The sequence below is a fragment of the Gigantopelta aegis genome, chromosome 4, assembly GCF_016097555.1.
Source record: "Gigantopelta aegis isolate Gae_Host chromosome 4, Gae_host_genome, whole genome shotgun sequence".
In the NCBI taxonomy this organism is placed as follows: domain Eukaryota; kingdom Metazoa; phylum Mollusca; class Gastropoda; order Neomphalida; family Peltospiridae; genus Gigantopelta; species Gigantopelta aegis.
In genome coordinates this window covers 68,876,885-68,896,507 of record NC_054702.1, presented here as the reverse complement: position 1 = coordinate 68,896,507, position 19,623 = coordinate 68,876,885, and the positions used below count along the sequence as shown (strand labels likewise).

At 35.4% G+C, this 19,623-nt stretch overlaps 1 protein-coding gene across 10 annotated transcripts; it reads left to right on the top strand.

Annotated features, from left to right (window-relative positions):
* Positions 1–158: 158 nt before the first annotated feature.
* On the top strand, positions 159–18,356 carry LOC121370994 (BTB/POZ domain-containing protein 17-like). Of its 10 annotated transcripts, none has more exons than XM_041496574.1 (6): positions 159–287; positions 6,975–7,028; positions 7,524–7,547; positions 8,736–8,991; positions 12,729–12,827; positions 13,766–18,356. In XM_041496574.1, the coding sequence occupies exons 2-6, from the start codon at positions 7,025–7,027 to the stop codon at positions 14,883–14,885; spliced, it is 1,503 nt and encodes a 500-aa protein (XP_041352508.1). In that variant the 5' UTR covers positions 159–287; positions 6,975–7,024; the 3' UTR covers positions 14,886–18,356. The 10 variants fall into 10 exon arrangements, with proteins under 10 accessions (XP_041352508.1, XP_041352517.1, XP_041352515.1 ...); XM_041496583.1 differs by having other exon boundaries at positions 7,524–7,574; XM_041496581.1 differs by having other exon boundaries at positions 6,975–7,082.
* The last annotated feature ends 1,267 nt before the right edge of the window (positions 18,357–19,623 follow it).

Here is a 19,623-nt window from a genome sequence, read left to right as displayed (position 1 = left end):
CCTCCCCACCCCCCAAAAAAACACCCCAAAAAACGATCACAAACAAATGCATGTGATCACAATGCAAGCTAAAGCTTTAGACTACCAAAAAAAAAAATGGCACAACCTCTATAACCATTGGCCTACGTTGAAATATCAAACAGAGTTATTTCCCTTTGATCAGTATGACCATTTTTGTTAGATCAGTGTGATGAGTCACTTGATAAATGCAAAATGGCCAAATCTTGAGTGTATACAATGGATGTGAGTGTATTAGATTTCAGATGAATATTTTTAATATTGTAATGGTAAGTATTATAACATTATATGTTATGCTAATTATATCTTGGAATATATGCGCGATCAAACAGAATTGCATCGCCAGTTATGGGAATTTTTTTTTTTGAAATACCAGGGATTGTTCAGTTTATGTGAGTATGGACCTGTAATTATATTTGCGCAACATAATAGTCTTAACAGCCAACCTCAACGCCTGTAACTGACCGCGGCAATCGGCAGTGCCGTGAAGATTGCTGTGGAATTTTTCATTCTCCATGTCACTATTGTTTTTGTAGTGGACTATATAATTATCTGAGTATATAGTCAGGGTTTCTGCCAGAGGGTAAAACAGGTATGGCGCCATACCCAAATTTTATTATTTTTAAGTTGACTTTCACAAAATTAATTACTCTTATCATTACTGTATCATTTTCTTAACCCTAACGCTAAACTTAACTCATTTTCATTCTGGGGGATGCCCCCTATACCCCCTATTGACTGTGGTTGCATTGAATTCCATAGCGTCATACCCAAAAATTCTTTCTGGCAGAAACACTGATAGTTTATTCAATTTCAATAGGTTTCTTTTTCTTTATTGATTTATTTATTGTTAAAAATAAAATATACTTTGTGAACTGAACAATAAACATAATGAAGTCTGTTGACTTTCCAGAACATGCAAGTACATTGCAGGACCACGTGTAACACCCCCCCCCCCCCCCATCCCCATTCATACTATGATACTGATAGTGTGTGAAGAGGTCATACTTAATTCTCAGGTAAATGTTATGTCACTTTCAGTCGAATGGATAAGCCTTAATATGGTTTTATTGCCACTAGCTGGTACATGTACATCTACGAATTTATAGTCCTTCCCATCCTACAGATTTATTTTTGTTGTAAATAATTTCAGTTTTATTTGACATACTTAAGAAGAAAAGTGAAACTAAAAGTGTTTTTGAAATACTCTTTTTGTAGAAAACAGTTGACGCAGAAATAAATAACTTGTAGCAAATTCCATAGTATGAAAAAAAAAACATTCCCTGATCAGGGTTTCTACCAGAGTGTAAAACTAAAATGGGTATGGCGCCACATCCCAATTTTTTTTTTTTTAAGTTAAAGGGATATTCCTGAGTTTGCTGCACATTTTAAGATGTTATCGACTAACAGGACTTTTTAAAGATTGTAATTACATATCAAATATATTTACCTGCATAAAATATTAGTGGCTGTATATTAAACGTGTTTCTGATCGTTCTAATATTTGTACTAGGTTAAATTTCATCTTGTTTCCTAAAATATAGTTTTTTCTTACGTACGAAATTATTTGAAGACAAAATCCAGTTTGGACTTCTTAGAAATACTAAGATGACCAGAACCACATTGAATATACAGACACTGATATTCTAAACAGAAAATATATTTAATATGCAAGTTTAATTGTAGAAATATGTTATTAGTCAGAAACATCTTACAATGCAGCAAACTCAGGAATGTCCCTTTAACACTTTGACAAAGTTAATGACTCTTGTCATTATTGTATGATTTTCTTTACCCTAACCCAAAACGTAACCCATTTTCTTTCTGGGGGAGGCAGTCAATTCCATAGCGCCATACCCAAACATTTCTTTCTGGCAGAAACACCGCACAGCCTGTGGGAAGGACTTCAAGTATTTTGCATTTAATCCAGATTCAGAAACATGATAATAGTTTTTAATATATATATATATACTAGCGGAAAAAAGTAACAGTGTAACTTGAAACATCAGATAAAATTAACACGGCTCAATATTTTAGCCTGATGTTTTGCACAGTTGACCAGTGAACGCACCGCCACACAATCGCGGGGTCAATTCCGTATTGGCACGTGCCGTTTCGCTTCTTGGACATGGGTCTGTTTTTCAAGGTTTTTCCGCCCAACATTTTACTGCTCCAGCTTTTGTCGACTTTGCTACTGTCGGGTCATTGTTTGGCAACCGGTGGAACAGAAAAGCAGGTTTTTTCGGTTGAAAGTGGTCGTAGAGCAATGCCCAGGCTAAATGTAAATGACCGCCTTCGCGCAATTGGTATGATCCAGGCTGAAATGCTCCATTGCGCTGTTGCTACGCAATTTGGTGTCAACATAAACACTATTCAGGCTTTGTCGCGACGTTTTCAACAATTTGGTAATGTCAGAGACCGACCACGTGCAGGTCGTCCACGCGTGACGTCACGACAGCAGGACAATCATACCCGACTCGTGCACCTCAGGAATCACTTCCAAACGGAAAGTCTGACAGTGCGGACCATTCCTGGATTGCGTGCCATCAGCCCCAGAACTGTACGGAATCGATTACGTGAACAGCGTATTTGTTCGCGACGTCCGGCTGTCCGTTCAGTTTTGCTAAGACGCCATCGTGTAGCACGTCAGGCTTGGTGTAGAAGACACTTGCGCTTTAATCGCCGACACTGGGCGGGTATTCTGTTTACAGACGAGTCCAGGTTTCACTTAGACAGCAGCGACGGCCGTTCAAGAGTCTATCGTCGTGTTAGAGAACGTTTTTAGTGACGCCTGTATTGTGGAGCGACGTGCTTTTGGCGGAGGCAGTGTCATGGTTTGGGGTGGTATCACGTCAACTGGACGAACACCTATTGTGGTCATCGATGGCAATTTGAACGCCGTAGGCTACCGTGACGACATTATCCAGGCTCACGTCATCCCATTTGTGCAAAGACAGCAACGTCACATCACGCTTCAGCAAGACAACGCTAGACCTCACGTCGCCCGGGTGGTAAGGGATTTCTAGCTCAGCAGAATACCGATGTGTTGCAGTGGCCTGCAGTCTCACCCGATCTTGCACCAATCGAGCATGTCTGGGATGAGATGCAACGTCGTGTACGTGCGCTGCCTAACCAGCCGGTGACGTTGGCAGCGCTGGGTCAGACGTTAGTCCAGATCTGGAACGGCATTCCCCAGGCATTCTTCAACAATTTGGTAGGCTCTATGAGGCGACGGTACCAGGCCTGCATCGACGCACCATGGCCATACGCGCTATTAACTTTGTGAACTGATTTTTTACCCCCGTGTCTTTCATCCCCAATACCAATGAAACGACGGATGCTGTGACATTTTAAATGAATTGAAGTTTTGCAGATTTGCCTATTAACCATGCTATCTGATCGTTTCATCGTTTTATGTCTTGAAATTATGTTTTTATCAACATGATAACCATACACAGTTACTTTTTTCCGCTAGTATATATATACTTATATATAAAAATGAAAACCAATATCACATGTGTGCATATTTTAATAAAATTTCAAATACCAGTAAATAATTATGGACAAGTAACATGCAATTTTTGCATTGTTGTGATTGTGAAAAAGCACTGACACTGGCCAGGATTTTAGATTGGGGGGAGGGGAGTATCCAACTCACACTATGTATGATTTTATAAAATTTAATACAGTAAAAAAAGCCAAAAAAAAGAAGAGTTGATGAGAAAGATCAAGGTATTAAGTGACTACTGTTAAAAATTCATAGCTGGTGGTTTTTACTAGTGTTTTGTGAACGTGTTTTTATTAATTCTCGGAGAGCTTGAGCATTCTCACACAATTAATACACATACTACATGTAATATAATGTATTTTTTAAAAATAGTTTATTAAATATACAGCAGTGTACATGTATATATATCTTTGAAATATACTATAGTGCTGTCGGAAATAGAATAAAAATGATTTTCGTCGATTATTTCTTACATGTTAAACAAACAAGTAAATATTTTGTAAATATCTATTTAATTATAGTCTACCTAATTTAGCATTTACTTGTTTTGGCTCTCATTGATGTACAAGGTGGTGTTTACTCTTGAAATTAAAAGAAATATATCAGTAAACAGGTGATTTGTGCACTTTATTTGAACAGACTATAACAATACAAGCCTTGAAATAAGCGGCCGGTCACGATCATTGTCCAGTACAAATTTGTAACTTGTCAATAACAATGTCGATTGCGCCGGTCATCATGTCCGAAGCTCGCGTTGTAGTAAAAGCCGGCTGTTTTGGAGTCAAATACACTTAATGCACCGATTTAAAAAAAATATTGATTACGAATGAAAAAACACAAATGTGTACCAGTGGGATTCGAACCGGTTCGCGGGGCACTTGACAGTCCAACACGAAGTTCATCTACAGTCTGCGTACCTGTTTAGTAGGATTTTTCATAGTCTCGATTTTGCGTGAACTTACATTGTAAAAAGTGATGTCACGCATATTAGTAATTGAACTTTTGACAAGTTTCGTACTTAGCGTATACTTCCTGTGGCGTTTTCGTTTAAAGTTTGCAATTCATCTTGCCTCGTGGTTAACAATTAAAGGATGTTGAACAAAATAATTTCAGTCTTTGCTGTAAAAGAACAGACAGGTACCGATAATGACAAATCAATTGTCCCTGTTCCTGGTATCCGCGGCGGCAGCCGCTGATTAAATCCTGCCCCCAAAATTCCCAGACGAATATCCCGCAGAGTAGTATCTCAAAATCTAGCACTGAATTAAAATGGCAAAAGGAGGATTTAGTTCAAACAAATGCCTCTTTGTGGCTACAGTTTGAAGGCGAGGTTATACGTATGGCGTGCTCGCTCTGCAAAAAAGTTCAAAAAGAAATGCAGTATAATCACAATTTTTCGGATGCGTGGATCAAAGGGTCCACAAATCTGCATGTATCAAATGCTAAAGATCACTCGGCAACCAAAAATTTAGAATATTACCACAAACAAGACACTGATGACACACGTGCGGTTAGGATACGACAATTGAAATCCATGATTTCTAAAATCATAGCTCATATTGCTCGCGACCGGTTAGGATACAGCTTTACCAGAGGACATATATTACCCTGTCTGTGGGATAGTGAATATAAAAGATCCATTGCTATTAATCGAAAAGAATAGCCCATGAAATGGCGAGAGCGGGTTTCCCCTCTCAATATCTGTGTGCTCCTTAACCATATGTCTGACGCCATATAATTGTAAATACAATGTGTTGAGTGCGTCGTTAAATAAAACATTTCCTTCCTTCTCTCATTAACCACTAACCCACTGTCCTGGGCAGACAGCCCATATAACTGAGGAGTGTCCCAGGACAGTGGGCTTGAATCTATTTCACCTATGAGCTCGTCTAAAAAAATGATTGCTTTTTGCAGGCTGGTATTTCAAGCTATTTGTACATGTATGTACTTGTTTATATTTGAAAAAGATACCACTAGTCTACCTGTATGCACATAAATCATGAGCAGTCCCTTGACAAGAATTTACTTGTTGTTTTTAAACAGTTGCCAGATTAAATGAATGAATGAATGAATGAATGTTTAACGACACCCCAGCACAAAAAATACATCGGCTATTGGGTGTCAAACTATGGTAATGCAAATAAATAAAGTGATAATCAACATCAATATAAAAATTCAAGACTTAAACAAAAACAGTGTAAAGAACTGTGCAAAAACACAAATATCACAGAATTTTACGGATACTGAATTTTACTCAAAACTTCAATTTTGTGCTGTATTGGCCATTCTCAAAGAGAATGTTACACCCCTGCACCACAGTGAGGTTACAGCACGCGCAGGGGAGTTGCCAGATGTGCATGGGCATATGTTTTTCAGAATGGGATACAAAAAAATTATGTTTATTAATTACCCTCTCCATGATGTACATGTATACATGTATGTAATTTGTGCATATAGTTTTTGTCTGTAAATTTATTATTATTTATGTATACTTTGTTGCAGATTAACAATATAAAAAAATTATGCTTTATTTAATGTTTTCAACAAATTTTAATTTAGTGATGTCTTTTGTTGGTATTATTTTTATAGTGTAGGTAGCTCGACTGTCCTTTAACCCTATTCTGTTTATGTTGGGTCTGGGCTACAGAGTTTTTTATGTTATAATTTGTCAATTTTCAACAACCGCATGGTCGCCAAGTAATGTGTCTTGAATACACAGATTTTCCTAAATCTGATGCTGCAGATCTATAGTTTGGTTGGATCCTTTTTGAGTTAAAAACCCCCAAAATGTTAGTGGTGATGTAGAAGAAATGTAGAAGAAACTTGACAGCCCAATCCAAAACTGATTCAGTCTGTTAGTATACATACATGTAGAAGAAACTTGACAGCCCAATCCAAAACTGATTCAGTCTGTGTTTTGGATTCAGGTGTCAGGTTTTTTCTTGTAGCTAAAGTTGTAGAAACATACATGTATGTAAGTGTACATTGTGTAACGTTATAAGTGAATTAAAAATAATAAAACAAAAGTCTGTGGCATCAGATTTAAGAAAATGTGTGTATTTTAGACACAGCAGTTGATCATTGACTACAAAAATGTACATTGTAGTTAATGATGCTTTAGTAATGTGGAATTTTGAGTTTGACAGTTTAAATTTAAGATCTCACTCTAGATAGACCTATTCTCACATACATAAATAAAATAGAACCAGGGGACACTCGAGCTGTTGTGTAAATTGTTTTTCAAACAAAATGTATGTGTACATGTATGTATCTGTGTATATTTACATTTATTTTAATTTGCCCGGGCTAAACGAAAACAAAAACAAACAAAACAAAAGAAAGAAAGAATTTGTATTGTAAACTGCATGAGTGACTTTGCATGTATTTGTTCTGGTATGTGCATGTTCTGGTAAAGACTACCGTAGTTGTGTTTGAATCCTGATTTCAGGTGATACAACAGAATCAGAGACTAAGTTCGGCATGTCAAGATGACCGGGAATGGGTGAGATTTCCATCACAGTGCACCCAACAAACAAAACTGTGGACATACATTCATGTACATGTAACCATTGTATAGCTTGTAGTAAATGGACTCTAGGAAATCCTGTAGAACTAGCCAAGATACATTCCAGGTACATGCATGCGTATATAAATATTCCAGCTGCAGTGCAAATCCATATGAAACAGGCGAAATACTGGGTCCCAAGTTTTTGTTATATATGACATTATAAACAGAATAAACATGTTATATTCTTGCATACTATGTGCAGGCTGTTTGACCAGTTATTGATTAAGTATATGTTGTAAACTTCCTTTCAAATTCCATTGCCCTTTATATGCAGTACTAATAGATTAACTGTTAAATGTAGTTTATGGTTCTTTTTATACCAAATCTGGCAACAATGTATTTAACTTTTATTCATAAATAAGAGATGCTATAGTATATTTAATTTTAACAATACGTGTAATGTATCATATACATGTATTTTATTTGCAGAATATTGGGGATCTCTTAAACTAGGTGGGCATTTCAATAGTACATGTACATGTAGGTATAGGTTTGATTGTACAGTGAAACTCCTCCAAACCGGATGTCCTCAGGACTAAGTAAAATGTCAGAATTTAAGAGGTATCTGGTTTAGAGAGGTTCTCTTATGTACAGATATTTAAAGGGGGCCTGCAAAAAATGTCCAGTTTTGAATGAATTCCGCACAGAGGGTCCGGTTTTGAGAGGTTTCACTGTAGATACAATTTATTTGTTATTCACCTAGTCCATGGTGATGCCGGCATGATCATTTGAAAGGATTAATTGTACTGTGACAGTGTCTTATTTATTTATTGATTTTTATTTATTTGTTTTAAAAAAAAGTTTTCTTGAAATTCCTAAATTACTTTGTCAGGTTTATACAGGTACATGCTTACATATATATATATATGTTGACAAACGTGATTTGTATGCAGCACATGTTTAGATGTTTTAGATGCTTTAGATGTTTACAAGAGTCCGGTCTGTGTAGAAACAAATGTGTATACATGTACTTGTAGTATTTCAAGTTTTGTTTATTTTTATTTATTTATTTTGTTTATTTTTTTGTATTTTGTTTTGTTTTATTTATTTTGCAGGCGACTCTATGTGGCATGCAAAAACATTATTTCATTTATTTGTTCATTATAATCAGTTCAAACTGTTATGGAATTTTTTAATATTTTTTTTTCTTTGTTTTTATTTACATGTACTGTTTTGTATTCACAGAGATTTGTTTTTTCTTTATTTTTTAAATAGCAGGGAACATTTTGTTTTCAGTATTTTGATTAGCAAACATGGTCAGTTAAAAAGTGAATAGCAAATACTATTTAATGTTTTAAACTTGTGTAGCGATCTCTGAAACTTATGTAGCTAATTGCAACGCAATACTAGACCAAATGTTCCCTAAATAGATCTATAAATTTTAATATTTTTAATAGATGCCTTCACACTGATCATTGGTGTATGAAGTTAAAGAAATACATGTTTTTCCAATTTTAGTCTGTAATTGTGAAAATATGAAATTTCTTCTTTAAAAAAAAAAAAAATTAATGCCATCAACATTGATGGGTTTTTTAAATTTGACACTTTCTTTTTTCTTGTTTGTGAATCCAGTCTATGCTTTTAAAACCTTTTTTAATACTTAGTTAAAATCCAATGGTGGTGTTATTCAATCTTTTGTAGGAAATGTGTTTCTCTGCTTGAAGAAGCAATTTGAAATGCAGAGCCAGTCCAAAGTCCAACCAGTGAACTCGAAACATTTATGTACGGGCAAGATGCAAAACCCATCGTCAGAACTGCTGAGTGATGAGAAGGAGTTCATTGCCCACTTTGTCAGCCTGTATGACGACAAGAGGTTCACCGACTTGATGCTCAGGGTGGGCGGGTGTCGCTACGCTGTTCACAAATTTGTCCTCATCACATCCAGTGAAGTCTTTGAGTATGTCTATTATCATTCTTGTTGTAGAATGTTCATTCAAGGGTGAAAAAGTGCCAGATTTAACCAAAATTCTGGATTTTAGCACCACCCAAAAAGCGTTCTTGTTCTTTAAGGAAAAGTTGAACAATATCAGCTTACTTTTTTATCTTCAGCAAGACACTGCAAAGTTTTCAGGTTTTTTATTGTCCAAGGTCATTTTTATCTTACAGTGGTATCTCTAAGCATTGAGTAACATACAATACATCAGTTGCATTTCAAGTTACATGTATATTGTGGGCTAAACAAATTATGGTTGTACATGTATTTATGGTTTTGTGGAATTGCTGTTTGGCATGGTGGGAATTTACATACATGTTCAGGTATGTACATATATTGTGGCAAATCATTTTACTTTGCGTTATCAGAAAGGTACTTTTGACCTAGAAACAAAACATCATATAACAGTTACAAAAACATAATTGGTCATATTTACAAAACCTGTTTTTAACTTTAATACATGTGTGTACATGTAACTACATGTTTTTGCAATGCTTAATTAAATACATACATGTAAGGAAAGCATGCTTCATATATTCGGCCCAATATTGTTATTTAAAAAATATTGAATTTGTTATAATGCTGCAAGAAGATATCATAATAAAATAAAGAAGAATGTTTGTATTTTAACATTGTTTTACAAAAGTAGGCGGCCAATTGAAAATGGAACACCTGTATCCATGCATCTTCAGACACTGAACATTTGTTTTAAAACAGGTTTAATATCATGCATATGATATCAAGTCTTTTAGTTTTATCAGGTTATATGCAGTTGTTACTCCATAATGTTAAAGGAGACCGGACACCAAACTATATATACAGCGTAATGAATTTGTTTGCCGTCATAAACCACAACACGCAACTACCGTGCACCCCTTAATGACCAAGTTAAGCATGGCTGTCTTGGTTGGGTTTTTTTTCGCCGATCTCCAATGTTTGCTGGAAACTGTCGACAATTGATGAGCTAGACCCGTGACGTCATCGATGAGAGGAAAACTGAAGAAACTACCAAGCAGCATGGACGAATTTAGCAATTCGAGTGACGAAGAATTGTGTCCAGCTGGTGCTAATGGCATCAAACAGTGTCAGTTTGAACCACTTATCAAAGACTTTGTCCCTAATCCTGGAAATGTTGTCTTAGACGAAAATTCGGATGAATCAACTGCCGACGAAGACGAGGAAACCACACGGTCATAGACTAGCATACAAGCATTTTTTAAAACATAATTTTTTATGACTTTTTTAATGTAAACTGAAGCAAATGGATCTAATTAGAAGAAAAACACAAAATGTAATAATATTTCATCATAAATCTTGTTCAGCATAGATGTAAATATGACACGTTAATGGATATTTCAGAGACCGATTTCGCAAATTTGCAAAAAGCGTCCCCTCCTCACCAAAGCAAGATATAATAATTTAACAAAAAACTAAATTAGCACAATTTTCTTTGTTAGCTTAACTAGTTATGCTCCAAGTTTTAATGTGTTTGGTTACCAGTCTGCCGAAACTGTCCACAGCCGGGTACAGAAACACAGAAATGTTGGAAAATATTATACTGTTGCAACATACTGACAATCAATTTACAACTAATATGTCTTATCGACAATATTATTATGTATTCTTTGAATTTATTAATATAAAATACAACAGGCCCGTAGGAACTGGGGAGGGGCGGGCCTAGGGGCTTGTTCTCCATCACACACTCTAGGATGAAAATGTATTTTTTAAATTTTCACTACTCTACATAAATAAACATGATACAAAGATAAAAATCTAGATTGTATCCTTCACCTGTATTCCCCCTCACCCCACACTTCAAATATCGTTCCTACAGGCCTGTACAAATGTAGATAATATGTAGAGGATGAGGTTAGGAGCCAGTTCCTTTTATCTTTAGGATTTTGTAATCATGATTTCAAACCAGCTGTTTCAGGTAGTTTGTTCCACATACTGACATAAAACACATTTGTTATATATTGGAATGAAATAAAAATAATTACAATATATCCTATGGTAATTTTTTTTAATCATTCATGGAGGAAGAAGGAAGTCCTGATGAAAATATATTACAGGTAAAACAAAATAATATATGATGCTTATTCTATGTGGTAACTATTGTTAATTTGCTTTAAATTGCTAGATGCCAAAAGTGATTAATTATATTATTTTATGGTAACAGTCGAAAATTAGACGACCAATTGTTTCAACCTCTGCCAAAGGTACCAGGTTTACTGCCAGAAAATAATTTGAGGGTACGTAATAAAACAGCACACACACACACACACACACACTTGTGAGCTTTTTTTATCACTAATTTTTGCCATTGTAACCAAAATCTGATGTCGAGTTTATACCCGGTCCATTTATACCCAGTGTCCCCCCCCCCCCCCCCCCCCCCCCCCCCCCCCCCCCCCCCCCCCCCCCCCACCACCACCACCTCCCAAAGTCGTTCCTACGGGCCTGTAAAAACTAAATATATTCAAAGGAGTAGATTGGGTAGTTATAGGTTTGAAATGGTTTTTTATTGGACATTTTATTTCATGCACTTTTACAAATTTTAAACAGCAATTATATTACTATAATCTATCGAAAAAATAAAACTATATATATATATATATATACACATTAATTTCTGAGATTTTTTAGTACATACATGTAAGTTTACCTTCCGCACCCTCTGGCAGAAACCAAGGGTAGGTAAAACAATCATTTGGTGTAGAGTATTTTTAATATGACATACAGAAAGCATTGAAAAGTACAATTTTATTATGCTTTAATAATCGGCATTAGCTTTAAAACTAATTAACCATCATTCCTTCTGGCCAGAGTACATATGTTGTTCCTGCCAAAGTGTTAGCATTTTAATTTGAATGACAACATACTGGACTGACTATAAACATTGTTAACTAACGTAATAATTCACGTTTTGAAGCTGTTTTGTTATGAGGTTAACAGACCAACAAGATCAAGAGACGTTAGTACGGAGTCGTTATGGGCTGTCGGTGAAAATTAATTTGGTAATTAAAGGTAAATGAATGTGAAGTTTAAATATTTGTATGTGAACAAATTGCAATAACTTTATTTAATGTATATCTTAAGTACATACTTGTTTTAATTTTCACATAGTAAATGTACAATAACCTGCTGTATTTAGTTGGTGTTCGATGACAATAATGCGTCCATGTTTTAAAACAACTTTCGTTTTTTTGGAAATCTAAACCACGATTTTGGCCGTTTCTTGGGATACATTGCTGTTACTGTTGCTGTTAAACACTGCACAGTTAACCATCATATAATTACGTCGACAGTATATAATAACACTAATTATCTTGTAAATAAAATTTCCAATAAACCTGGAGAAAAAAAAAAAAAAGACGACTAAAAGGCACAACCAAAGAATCAACACGTATACCGGTATTGCTTGATAACTCTCACCGATGACATATTGCCTCGCTTTCGTTCAGATCTATGCATAATCCCGCCCACTTCTGTTTTTACCCCAAACCTAAGACGCGCAGCTGACCGGTGACTCGCAGCGAGTCGTGCGTTCGAGTAATGCGGTCTTTGACGCTGACTTAATCCATTACACACTACATGTCTTTTGGTGTCCGGTCTCCTTTAAGTTGTTGGTTAATTTTTTTTTTTATTGAAGTTGAATCCTTTTATTAACTGGTTTTATAATGTGTGTTTATTTACAGAGCTATGTTGGGTCAGAAAAGCTGGAAGGAGGCAGAAGAAGCAGAGATTTCACTGACAGAAGAAGAGGAGTGTATTCCTGTCTTCGATCTCTTCCTGAGGTAAACAACATGATGGTTCTTAGTGGAAATAGTAAAACTATGTTACACATTATGGTCCGTCTTCGCCATGAGCAAGGGGCGGGACGTAGCCCACTGGTGAAGCGCTCGCTTGATGCGCAGTCGGTTTAGGATCGATCCTCGTCAGTGGCCCCATTGGGCTATTTCTCATTCCAGCCAGTGCTCCACAACTGGTGTAACAAAGGTTGTGGTATGTACTATCCTGTTTGTGGGATGGTGCATATAAAATATCCCTTGCTGCTAATTGAAAAGAGTAGCCCATGAAGTGGCGACAGCAGGTTTCCTCTCTCTATATGTCTGTGTGGTCTGACGTCATATAACCGTAAATAAAAATGTGTTGAGTGCGTCGTTAAATAAAACATTTCCTTCCTTAACCATGAACAGAAGCGAGCTGAAGATCACTCTCCTGAAATGATGCTAGGCAAACAATCATATGAAGTTTCAAATAAAATGTATTACAAATGGTATTGCAAGGCGATCTTTTTTTAAAGAAAAAATTTCATATTATTCAACATTCACAGAAATGGATTGGTTACGCAATAGCCATATTTTGTGAGTTTATGAGCAATTTTTATTTTGGAAACATGAAATAGTACACCAAAGGTAATTCACTACTAGCGTGGTAATGTCTGTATTTCATACAAAGTTGTAATGTGGGACTGAATGTCAGTAGTGTCAAATTGACTGCCAGTAACACAGTCAAATTAAGACACTATGGATTGAGGGTTTTGGTTGTAGTCGCCATTTTCTGAACATACTATTTGTATGATCCTTAATTCTTTCCATTAGTAAAGCTGGCATATGTGAATACATGCATTTTGACTATCATCTAGCTTCTATTGGTAATGGAATTTTAGGACTTGTACTAGTCATTAAAAATGTTTTAGAAATAATAATATGTCCTCATTTTTTAATTACAGGTATCTCTACAGTGGTTCTATACAGATGACAACCGACATAGTCCTTCCTGTTTTGCTGCTGGCAGACAAATATGGAATTAAAGTGCTTAGAGAGTCGTGCATTGATTATATGCTGAGACATATTGTGGAGTCCCCAGACACAAACCGTACCCTGACTTGGTATCAGTATGCCAAGATGACGAGCCAGGATGAGCTGCAGGAGTTGTGTTTGAAGTTCATCCTGTCAAACTTCGACATCATCCTGCAGGCCCCGGACTGGCTCGAGATGACCAAATTGGAACTCGTCGAATTTCTCAGCAGCTCCGAGCTGATTGTGGAAAACGAAATCCACTTGTGGAACAGAGTGGAGGCTTGGTTGTGCTCTGAACACAACAAGGAGTCCCTGCAGGAGAACCTGGAGAGCATCTTGCCACTGATACGATTTACAATGATTCTGCCCAAGGATCTCCTTCACTTAGAATCTTCGTCTTTCTTCTCCGAACACCATGACATGTTCGCGGAGAAGCTCAACCTTGGCTACAAGCATCACTCGCTTGCTATTGATTCAGGGGCCGTCACCAGCAAGGAGGAGTTGTATCGGAACTACTACAGCGCCGACTACGGCCTGTGCTACAGCTTCAAACTCGACAAATACAACTCGGTCAACAAAATTGAAAGTAGAATTTCTATAGACTGTGACATTCCTGTGCAGTTCATGCCGACCTCTCACAAAAAGACGAGTCAACAGATTATTCCCCTACAGTTTGTGTTCTATCCCAAGGGATACTTCACGACCATTACCCTGTACGGAACCTACTTAGGGAGACAGAGTGACAGCACGAGTCTGCGTCTGCTCAAACGTCTGCAGCCAGACAGGCCACCAATAAAAGTCCAACTGACTTTGGTTCTCTTTGGGATGAAGAACAAAGTGAAGTACGTTGCCAGCACGTACAACCAAGAGACGGTGATCTGTAAGGATAACCTGGAACTGTTTGTGGAGAACGTCATTGACATCTCTAAACTGACTCAGGATGACTGCCCATACCTGATTCATGGCAATCTGGAAGGCAAGGTCTTCATCAAAGTGCAGGACTGTGGCTTTCACTTGCTAGAAGAAAAGGCTTCTCAGAAACATGACTGACGTTTAAACTTCCAGGCCATACTTTTGTAAATTAAAAAAAAGCAAAAGCAGAAACAAAAACATAGTCGCATTTCTTCTTTACACATTTTTTATTAACTAAGCTCTTTGAAAAATTTGTACAATATACAAAATATTGTTTTAAATTTTGATGGTTAATTATTGAAGAAGTGTAATATTAATAGTCCATGTATGTGTTCAGATATAGTGACCTTTGTACAAATAAATGGGATTTAATGCATACAGCTGTATATTAAGCTGATTACAAATATGTAAACTAGATTAGATGCATAATAGAAGTTGAACCCCAAATATCCTGATATCCAGTTGTTGTAAAATGTAGAAAGTGGAATAGCATTAAATCCTTATATACCATCCACGTGTTAGCTTACACATGTATGTGTGTAGCTATGATTTGCAAAGTTCTATTAAATGTTTTTTTGTTTGTTTCGTTTTGTCCTGTATGGTTATTTTTATAATTAGTAATGATTCATCTCATCAGAGCATCTGTGTATAGATGTGGTAAAAGAAATATTGTAATGTTATCTTGGTAAATATATAGATGATATTGTATGTCAGATATGCTTTATATCTCATTGAATTAAGTGTGCAATCACATCACACGAGTTGTGCCACCATGATGAGTGTGATATGAAATTATACACTTTGTAAAATGAGATATCTATATTTGACCAAAAAACATGAAATGTTCACTTTCTTATATAACATTTTTAATTTTACCATTTATACTAAAAACATACAAATCCAAAAAAAACAATATATCACAAATCCATTGTGTAACCAAGCAAAGAAAATTTTGACAAGTGACATCCATTAAGCAATTGGTGTAACCGACCAGTGACATTATCCTTCTTTTTTTCAGTGAAATAACAGTTCCAACTCTGAAAGATAATGATATATGGCACATGGATACTTCCATTGTGCTATAACAATACAAATTATTTGTGAATTATTTTAACACTCTAATAGTTTTAATTGCTGATAACCCAATTTAAAAATTGGTGTTTCAGTTTGTTTGAGTTTTCCCCCAAATACCTTTAATCACTTTCAATAGCATATTATTAAAACAAAGAAGAAAGAATTGGAAATACATTCTAAAATGTCCCCCAAACAGCAGAATTATATGAAAGTATGGTTACAGTAAACCAATAATTTGTTCATTAAGGTCTATACACATGCATTTTATTGTTAGAAAATTGTGATTGTGTTCAGAATAGTTGGTTCATTTATTTATTTATTATTTATTTAGTACTAGCATGTAACTATTATGAGCTAACTGTGGTAGTTGCAATGATATCCTATTTGTACAAGTTTGTTTATTTATTTTTGTCGCTTTTATCCAAGTCTTTCATGTGTCATGCAAGTGCAATTATGTGTCTAAAGAAATGTCAAAACTTTCTGTTGGTCAACTGAATTATAATGTATTTTTAGTTGTTATAACTGTGGACCATTTCTCTGTGTGACCTACATTTTATTATTGGGAGAATTAAAATATTATTTTGACTGCAGCATATTTTTTATAAATACCCAGAGAATTTAATTTTGTTATAATATATTGCATACATGTAGCAACTAGCACATATATAATGGCATCAATAAAATCCTTTTGGATATACCATTGTAAAACACTCATTTACTATCTTGCAAAATCCAAACAAAAAATAAACTATTTTAAACGCATTAAATTAAAAAAAGAAAGAAATGATATGATAGAACACAATGATATAAGTCACACATTTCGCAGGTACCTAGTTTCCTGGACACGCCACAAGGCCCACATTTTCATTGCATAATTATTCAATGACTAATTTTATTTAAAAGTGACTGCTCATTTCACATCAAGGGAAATATAATAATTATATTGATAAATTCTATGTAGCTCAGAGATTGGTGTCATTAAAGAAAACTTACTAATACAAGTTGTGGCTAAATGCAGTTTTGGATAAATTTAATGCTAGTAGTATAGCTATCTTTTTCTGCAGAGTGAACCCTGTGTGTACATACTTTGTGTGAAATGCTAAATATCTATATAATATACAGTTAAACCTCTCAAAACCAGACCCTCAGTAAACTGGAATTCCATCAAAACCAGATGTTTTTCACAGTCCCTTTTTAAACACCAATGCAAATCAGAACCTCTCTAAACCAAATACCCTTTAAAACCAGACTTTTTATTTGGTCCTGTGGGTGTCTGTTTTAAAGGGGTATCACTTAAGCTTGTAGCTTTAAAATACTATCTATGATATACAGATATATAAATAGAGAATAACAGATTAATGTTGTAAGGTTATCGACTTTATCCTGTAGTGGTAAGAATGCAAAACTCTACAAGGCTTGTCGAGGGAATTCCCTGTTCATTCTGAGAGCTATAGAGACTAACAGGTAAATGTACGTTATTGGCTTTATCCTGTAGTGGTAAGAATGCAAAACTCTACAAGGCTTGTCGAGGGAATTCCCTGTTCATTCTGAGAGCTATAGAGACTAACAGGTAAATGTACGTTATTGGCTTTATCCTGTAGTGGTAAGAATGCAAAACTCTACAAGGCTTGTCGAGGGAATTCCCTGTTCATTCTGAGAGCTATAGAGACTAACAGGTAAAATGTACGTTATTGGCTTTATCCTGTAGTGGTAAGAATGCAAAACTCTACAAGGCTTGTCGAGGGAATTCCCTGTTCATTCTGAGAGCTATAGAGACTAACAGGTAAATGTACGTTATTGGCTTTATCCTGTAATGGTTACAATACAGAATTCCATGAGGCTTGCCGAGTGAATTCCCTGTTAAATCGGAACAGGATAAAACCGATAACCTACTAGTATGTCATTAATCTATTTAAGTATTATTATGTTTATCCATCAAATAAAATTAAACAATCATATTTATTCCTAATTTTTCATACACAAATGTATGACCAACCTACGCAAAAATTATTTTTGGCAGTTTTGCAGGATGATGTCGAACAAGTTATGATATCATTCCTTGTAAGATGTTAAATTTCTTGTATCAAAATACTAGGTTTTAACTCTAACTAAGTAGATATGTATGTCTTTTTATGACCACACTAACACCAAGGTTTATTTTTATATACTGTATTGAAAATAATGAAATTAATAATCACTGAAAATCAGTCCAAAATACACGTCGATTCAGGCTTGGATCAAGTGAGAAGCAATATCCTGAAAGTAGCACTCTATGACCTTGCTTACAAACAGTCGTTGCAGGATAAAAAGTGTTACATGTGTTATGTCTGTTAACATTATCCCAAGACTACTGTTGTTATTTATTACATATTATGTATTGATGTACCGGTACTTGATATTGTAAATCTATTTTGTTAAGAGGTAATTGTGGAATCTTACTCAATATTTTGTTTAGAGGCAACTGTGGAATCTTACTCAATACCATATACATATTGATGTTTAGTAGAAACAAAACAATAAAAGTGCTTATAAGTATTTTGTTTGTGTGTGTGTTATTTAAGTATTATTTGGTGGTGCACACAAAATGTCACCCATACATGATAGTCTTGCACTAAATTAGGAAGATATAATTTGTGTCATAATTTTAGGTATACAGTCAAAATATGCATAGAATAAAAGCAACTGCACCTTTCATTGACAGTAGGTCAGTGTTTATTTGTGCAAATACACGTACTATTATCTATTCCCAAGATATTATGATACTTTTATATAGACTAATAGTACATATACTTAATAATTTAGTACACTGGAACAGGGCTGTACCCAATAATCCTGACCAAAATCTGGGTGCAGTGGGGAGCACTATTGTTATAAAATTATTTATAACTAGAGCTCAGTAGCACAAAGAGCCCAAGATTGAGATGTCAAGGGATTTAGTAGACGTGCTTCTGTAACAAAAATGTTTAATTAGATACTGGTACTGGTAAACTAAAACAGGATTTCTTGGCATCAAAATCAGAAAATTAACCATTTTTAAACAGTAATTTTCAACTATACTATAAGAATTATTTTTCATTGTATTATAACCTGAAAATATTGGGTTTATTACAATAATTATTTGGACGACTGGTGGAGATTATTTTAATTAGATTACCTTAAATGTGATATATGCGATCTGAATTACTAGTCATCTTAAAAAAGTTATTTTAATGGTTAATTTGGAGGTGGTTATAACAAGAATGATCTTTTAGAAAGTTAAAATGGGCATTTTGTTGGGCATTATCAGGGCTTTTTTTGTTTTTGTTTAACAGTACAATTCACAACAAAGCAAACACTTGCCTTGGATCCTTTTTTATACGCCTGTCTATTATGGGTAGTATTATGGTGTGGAATTGTCCGTCCGTCCGTCTGTCCGTACATCTGTTGGTTAACTTTTTTTTGTCCAGACCATATCTTGCATACAGGACCATCAAACCTCACATGTAGGAACAGCTTGGGATGGTGGTGTGTCACGTACTATTACTAGGTCACTGTGACCCACTTTTCAGTCTACTGCACATAACAGTAAATCCTTGTCCTGACCATATATTTCATACAGATGCATACAGGACCATCAAACCTCACATTTAGGAATAACTTGGGATGGCAGTGTGTCGCGTACTATTACTAGATCATTGTGACCTACTTTTTATGGTCTACTGCACATAACAGTAAATCCATGTCCAGATTGTATCTTCCATACAGGACCATCAAACCTTACATGTAGGAATAACTTGGGATGGTGGTTGGTCCAAAACAAACT

Excerpts from the sequence above, each read along its gene's own strand:
- LOC121370994 (XM_041496574.1), top strand. Across the intron at positions 7,548-8,735 it reads TTGGGGATCTCTTAAACTAG|GAAATGTGTTTCTCTGCTTG; the intron begins GTGGGCATTTCA and ends AATCTTTTGTAG. Across the intron at positions 12,828-13,765 it reads GTCTTCGATCTCTTCCTGAG|GTATCTCTACAGTGGTTCTA; the intron begins GTAAACAACATG and ends TTTTAATTACAG.